This window comes from Colobus angolensis, unplaced genomic scaffold, assembly GCF_000951035.1.
Source record: "Colobus angolensis palliatus isolate OR3802 unplaced genomic scaffold, Cang.pa_1.0 Scaffold24, whole genome shotgun sequence".
Lineage (NCBI taxonomy): Eukaryota > Metazoa > Chordata > Mammalia > Primates > Cercopithecidae > Colobus > Colobus angolensis.
In genome coordinates, this window is record NW_012115599.1 from 11,370,853 (window position 1) to 11,377,053 (window position 6,201).

General features: G+C 44.9%; 1 protein-coding gene across 3 annotated transcripts in view; it reads left to right on the forward strand.

Moving 5' to 3' along the window:
• The window catches only part of SLC26A8 (solute carrier family 26 (anion exchanger), member 8), an 87,666-nt gene that overhangs the window by 75,011 nt on the left and 6,454 nt on the right, over positions 1-6,201 (forward strand). For all 3 annotated transcript variants that reach the window (XM_011945363.1, XM_011945364.1, XM_011945365.1), the window contains 3 exons: positions 1,086-1,451; positions 4,198-4,252; positions 4,353-4,537. In XM_011945363.1, the coding sequence (XP_011800753.1) occupies positions 1,086-1,451; positions 4,198-4,252; positions 4,353-4,537 (606 nt within the window). The remainder of the gene's footprint in view (positions 1-1,085; positions 1,452-4,197; positions 4,253-4,352; positions 4,538-6,201) is intronic.

Consider the following 6,201-nt stretch of genomic DNA (forward strand, 5'->3'; position numbering starts at 1 on the left):
TTGATCTCTTTTTTTCTGAGATGGAGTCTCGCTCTATCACCCAGGCTGGAGTGCAGTGGCGCAATCTCAGCTCCCTGTAACCTCTACCTCCCAGGTTCAAGCAATTCTCTTGCCTCAGACTCCTGAGTAGCTGGAATTACAGGCGCATGGCACCATGCCTGGCTAATTTTGTTGCTCAATCTGGAGTGTAGTGGTGTGGTCACAGCTCACTGCAGCCTTGACCTCCCAGGCTCAAGCGATCCTCTCACCTCAGCCTCCCGAGTACCTGGGACAATAGGTGTATGCCAGCTTTTTTTTTTTTTTTTTTGGCGGGGTGTGGGGGACAAGGCGCAACAGGGTCTCACTCTGTCACCCAGGCTGGAGTGTGCATTGGTGCAATCTTGGCTCACTGCAACCTTCACCTCCCAGGCTCAAGCAATCCTCCCACCTCAGCCTCCCCAGTAGGTGGGACTACAGGCTCACCAACACACCCAGTTTGTTTTTGGGTTTTTTTTTGTATTTTTTGTAGAGATAGGTTTTTGCCATGTTGCCCAGGGTGGTTTCGAACTGCTGAGCTCAAGGGATCCACCTGCTTCGACCTTCCCCCTGCACATCCCCTTCCAAAATGCTGGAATTATAGGCTTGAGCCATCACACCCAGGCTTCAAGTGCTTTTTGTCTTCTTAAGGAAGTCTGAAAGGAGACTGTTGCACTGATAAAGGAAGGGGATGCTGAGACGAGGGACTGATGGGGAAAAAATACTTCACACAAAGTATTAGTAGGCACTGGAGACTAACTAGGACCCAAGGATGAGGTAAAAGGGTAAAACAAAGATGTTTTAAGTCTGACTCACTGGGACAGTGATGAAATCAGAAGTTGGGAGGGGGGTGTCGTGGGTGGTGAAGATGAGGAAAGATGACTGCAGTGGCTTCAGTTGTGAGCTTGAAGTGACAGATATCCAAGTAAAAAATGTACAGTACCTACTCTCAGGAGAAGTTTCATGAGAGAGGGACATGAGCTGGCAGAGACAAGAAATAGCATCGTTGCAAGTCCTTCCAGCCCTTGTTGGTGTCTTACCATAGCCCTCCCTTAACTCTGTCGTCCCAGATTCTTTACACAGAGCGATTTGAAAATAAACTGGATCCCAACACATCCTCTGTTAACCTGATTCACTGCTCACATTTTGAGAGCATGAACACAAGCCAAACTGCATCTGAAGACCAAGTGCCATACACGGTATCATCCATGTCTCAGAAGAATCAAGGGCAACAATATGAGGAGGTGGAGAAAGTTTGGCTTCCTAATTCATCAAGAAACAGCTCGCCAGGACTGCCTGATGTGGCAGAAAGCCAGGGAAGGAGATCACTCATCCCTTACTCAGATGCATCTCTACTGCCCAGTGTCCACACCATCATCCTGGACTTCTCCATGGTACACTATGTGGATTCACGGGGGTTAGTCGTATTAAGACAGGTAAGTACTGGGGTGGCCTTAGCAGGAGCTCTGATCCCCCTCCTACCATCCCAACCCTACCCTGATCCTGATTGAATTCTGTTAGTCATTGATCAGCTGTTATGTGACTGCTAGGCCACCAGAATCTTGGACACTGAATGCCAACATATAAGATCAATCAAAATAAAAATAGAATGAACCAATTCCTTTCTTTTTTTTTTTTTTTTTTGAGATAGAGCCTTGCTGTGTTGCCCAGGCTGGATTGTAGTGGTGCAATCTCAGCTCACTACAACCTCTGCCTCCCAGGTTCAAGAGTTTCTCCTGCCTCAGCCTCCTGAGTAGCTGGAACTACAGGCATGTGTCACCACATCCTGCTAATTTTTGTATTTTTGGTAGAGACGGGGTTTCACCACATTGGCCAGGCTGGTCTGAAGCTCCTAACCTCAAGTGATCCGCCCGCCTTGGCCTACCAAAGTTCTGGGATTACAGGTGTGCCACCACGCCCAGCCTAAAATGAACCAGTTCTGATGTACTGAGCTGCGATTGGTTTGGTAAGCACAGAACATTATTATTTCTCAAGAAATGAAAAACAGGACACTCTGAACTTCATTGAAACAGCAGTCTGTGCCACACCTAGTAACTCCCAGAACATCCTGGGAGTCAGCTGCAAATCTCTTCAAGGTGTAGGTCTGAATGCTTCAGAAAAAAAGCAGCTCACCAGGAATTCTCCATGGTTCAGCTGCTCTGAGCCAGCACTGTAAAAGGCACTGGGCTGTGTTGTACTCGAGTTTGAAGAGGGTGGGATGAAATGACACCTCAAACTTGGGGCTGCCTGTCCAGTACCTGCAGGGTCTTCCCCACTTCCTTCCACACCCACACATCTTCAGGTGAAAAGGACAGGGATGATTTTGCCTTCAAAAGCTGTGACCCTGGTCCTGACTTCTTTTCTATTCTTGGGTTTCTCTGGCAGCTCTCTTTTCTCTCCCTCCTATATGGTACAGACAGTTTAGGTGCACAGCTAACCATATTGATGTCATTGTTTAATGCCTCGTAAGTATAATAGTCCTTTTTTAGCCAGCTTATCTCAGTTTGCAGCACTCTCTCTCCCTCTTGGTGATGGCGCAGGTTTGAACATCCTGAACACTAATGGTGTTTGAGTGCTTCTTTTGAGATTTGTGCCTTTGGATGGTTTTCCTTCTTTCATCCTCAGATCCTATTTTGTCATATTTTCTTACTCCTAAGGGAATACGACTGCCTTTTAAGTGAGTCCAGCTTCTCTTTGGTCTGGAGCAAAAGGAAGCTTTTCATAGCAGAAAGAACTCTGGTTTGCAGTCTGGGATGTATGCTCTGTCTTGACTCACTGTCCATCTGACCCGAGGCAAGTTACTAGATTGAACTGGGTCTCGGTTTCCTTATCTACAAAATGAGAGGTTTGGAAGAGATTAAGAGCTTTTCCATGCATGAGATCCTTTTATTTTTCAACTCCGTTTTCTGACTCAATTATACTTCGATAATCTCTTGTTATTTGGGCTTTTCCATCTTAGATTATTCTACTGGGCTATGTTCTCCCCTTCTGGTCTTGGGCTGTAGTTGTTACTTTAGATTTTATTCAACCCACGTTGCTGTCTACTATGTGCCAGACCGAGTTGGGCACATGTATATACACTATCTCATGTAATTTTCACACCTGCCTTGAGAGACAGGCCATACTTTCCCCTAAGAGCCTGAGGCTCACAGCTCATAAGTGGCCTGTCCAACATTGAAACTTTAAGCATCTGACTTTATATCATACTTTTTTTCTGTTCCATGGTATAGTTGTGCCATTGTCTCCCTTGCTCCTCCTCCTTTTATAGAGGCACCATATGTTCTGGTCCTTGGCAGCACCCACCCACACCTGGCCCATGTTGATGACTTTCTGTTCATCCCTAACATGGAGACAATGTTAGACACCTTTAGCTTTCAGCCTTCAGAGATTCATGGTGTACTTTTGTACTCTAAAATGCAGGTTTCTTCATTTCCTTTGTAATTGTGTATGCTACCTTATTGGAAGAAATCATTCTATTTACTTTATAATTGAAAACCAGAACCTAAGAAAAATCCATCAGTCCATTCCTTTTTTTTTTTTTTTCTTTTTTTTGAGATAGCCTCTCACTCTGTCACCTAGGCTGGAGTGCAGTGGCATGATCTCGGCTCACAGCAATTTCCGCTTCCTGGGTTCAAGTGATTCTTCTGCCTCAGTCTCTCGAGTAGCCGGGACTACAGGCACGCACCACCACACTCGGATAATTCTTGTATTTTTAGTAGAGATGGGGTTTCACCATATTGGCCAGGCTGGTCTCGAACTCCTGGCCTCATGATCCACTTGTCTTGGCCTCCCAAACTGTTGGGATTACAGGCATGAGCCACCATGCCTGGCTTACCCATCAATCCATTCTTATTGGAGACAACCACTCAGATTAAAGTTCTTCCTAATTCATGGGACTTTCCTTTTCCAGCGTTTGTCATTTAGAGTCTGTTGTTGCCCTTTGGCAAATGACTTTGTGATTTGCCATATGATCAAGAATGACTTTGTTTCCTCTTGGTAGTGAAAGAAGCAGAGTTTGTTTCTTTTGACACTTTAACTTAGTGCTCAGGGTTAGTGTCTACTCAGTGTTAAGTACTAAGGTCAATATTGATTTGCTTTGAAGTGAACTTCAAAAATGGAGTGCAGTGGCACGATCTCAGCTCAGACAAAGCCTTCTTATACTGATTTTCTCTCTCCCTGCAGATATGCAATGCCTTTCAAAATGCCAACATTTTGATACTCATTGCAGGGTGTCACTGTGAGTATCCTTCTTCACCCTATGAGAGGGCTGTTTTGTATCCTGGGCCCTCTGCTCCCCACGTATCTGACATTGTGTATGTTCTGGGTTTGGTTTGTAGCTTCCATAGTCAGGGCATTTGAGAGGAATGATTTCTTTGATGCTGGCATCACCAAGACCCAGCTGTTCCTCAGCGTTCACGACGCCGTGCTGTTTGCCTTATCAAGGAAGGTTATAGACTCCTCCGAATTAAGCATCGATGAATCTGAGACAGTGATACGGGAAACCTACTCAGAAACAGAGAAGGTCGGACAAACAGACAAAGCATGGGGTTGGGGGAAGGGATTGAGGTCGGCGGGGGGGATGGGTGAGGGGTGGGTGGGGGCTGGGAGTCAGGATACCTGATCAGATAGATTAATAATGTCCAGGAAAGGTATTTAGTATGGCTGTACCAGAATCTGAGATGTTGAAATGCTCCCTTACCACTTGGTAAATAGCAGTGGATCTGAGCAGCCAAGTGTCCTCACTGTCATGGCATCAGGGTTCCATTCAAGAAATTTCCCTAACTGAAGAGGTTTGCCCAACCCAGCATAGACCTCAAGGATCCTTCTACAGCATTCTTGGTTAGTGTCTATTACCAGTTGCTGAATATTTTAAATATCTCCCTTAGCTACACCTTTAGAATTCCTCCCCACCCCACCCACTCTTGAGATGAATAAACTAATGAACTAGCAGAGATTCAGATCTCTAATCTTGTCTAATACCTCAGCTTTATTACCTTCACACTGTAATATGAGATTTACTCAACCTGATCAAATGCAAAGGAGAATAATATATAAGTCTGAATTTTCAGCCTTTTATTAATACAGAGACCTGGCTGGGTGCAGTGGCTCGCGCCTGTAATCCTAGCACTATGGGAGGCCAAGGTGGGTGGATCACAAGGTCAGGAGTTCAAGACCATCTTAGCCAACAAGGTGAAACCCCATCTCTGCTAGAACTACAAAAATTAGCCAGGTATGGTGGCAGGCGCCTATAATCCCAGCTGTTTGGGTGGTTGAGGCAGGAGAATTGCTTGAACCCAGGAGGCGGAGGTTGCAGTGAGCCAAGATCATGCCACTGCACTCCAGCCTGGGCAACAGAGTGAGACTCTGTCTAAAAAAATTAAAAAATAAAAAAATACTGAGACCTGGGCCCACTTCAGCATTTTCAAATCAGTACCTGTGTAGGTTAAAGGTTTCCAAAAAAAAAGAAAAAAAGGAAATTAAAACAGACGGGCACTAAAATATTATCTAATATTATCTAATGACTAGAAATTATTAAACAAAGCCTAGTTGATGAAATGAGACACCACATCTGAAACAAGGACCAGGCATGGTGGCTCACACCTGTAATCCCAGCACTTTGGTAGGCCAACATGGGCGAATCACTAGGTCAGGAGATCAAGACCATCCTGGCTAACATGGTGAACCCCGTCTCTACTAAAAATACAAAAAAATTAGCCAGGCGTGGTGGCATGCACCTGTTATCCCAGCACTTTGGGAGGCCGAGACAGGCGGATCACTTGAGGTCAGGAGTTCAAAACCAGCCTGGCCAACATGGTGAAACCCTGTCTCTACTAAAAATGCAAAAAATTAGCCGGGTGAGGTGGCACGCACCTGTAGTCCCAGCTACCTGGGAGACTGAGTCAGGAGAATTGCTTGAACCCAGGAGGCAGAGATTGCAGTGAGCCGAGATCACGCCACTGCACTCCAGCCTGGGTGACAGAGCGAGACTCTGTCTAAAAACAGAACAAAACAGAACAAAACAACAACAACAACAAACACACACAACTAGTTAACTGGTAGTTAATAAAAAACAACTAGTTAATAGTTAATTAGTAATAACTAATTATTAGTATTATAACTAATAATTAGTAATAATTATTAACTAATTGGTTTGAATTATGCCATCTGCTTTTTTTTTTTTTTTTT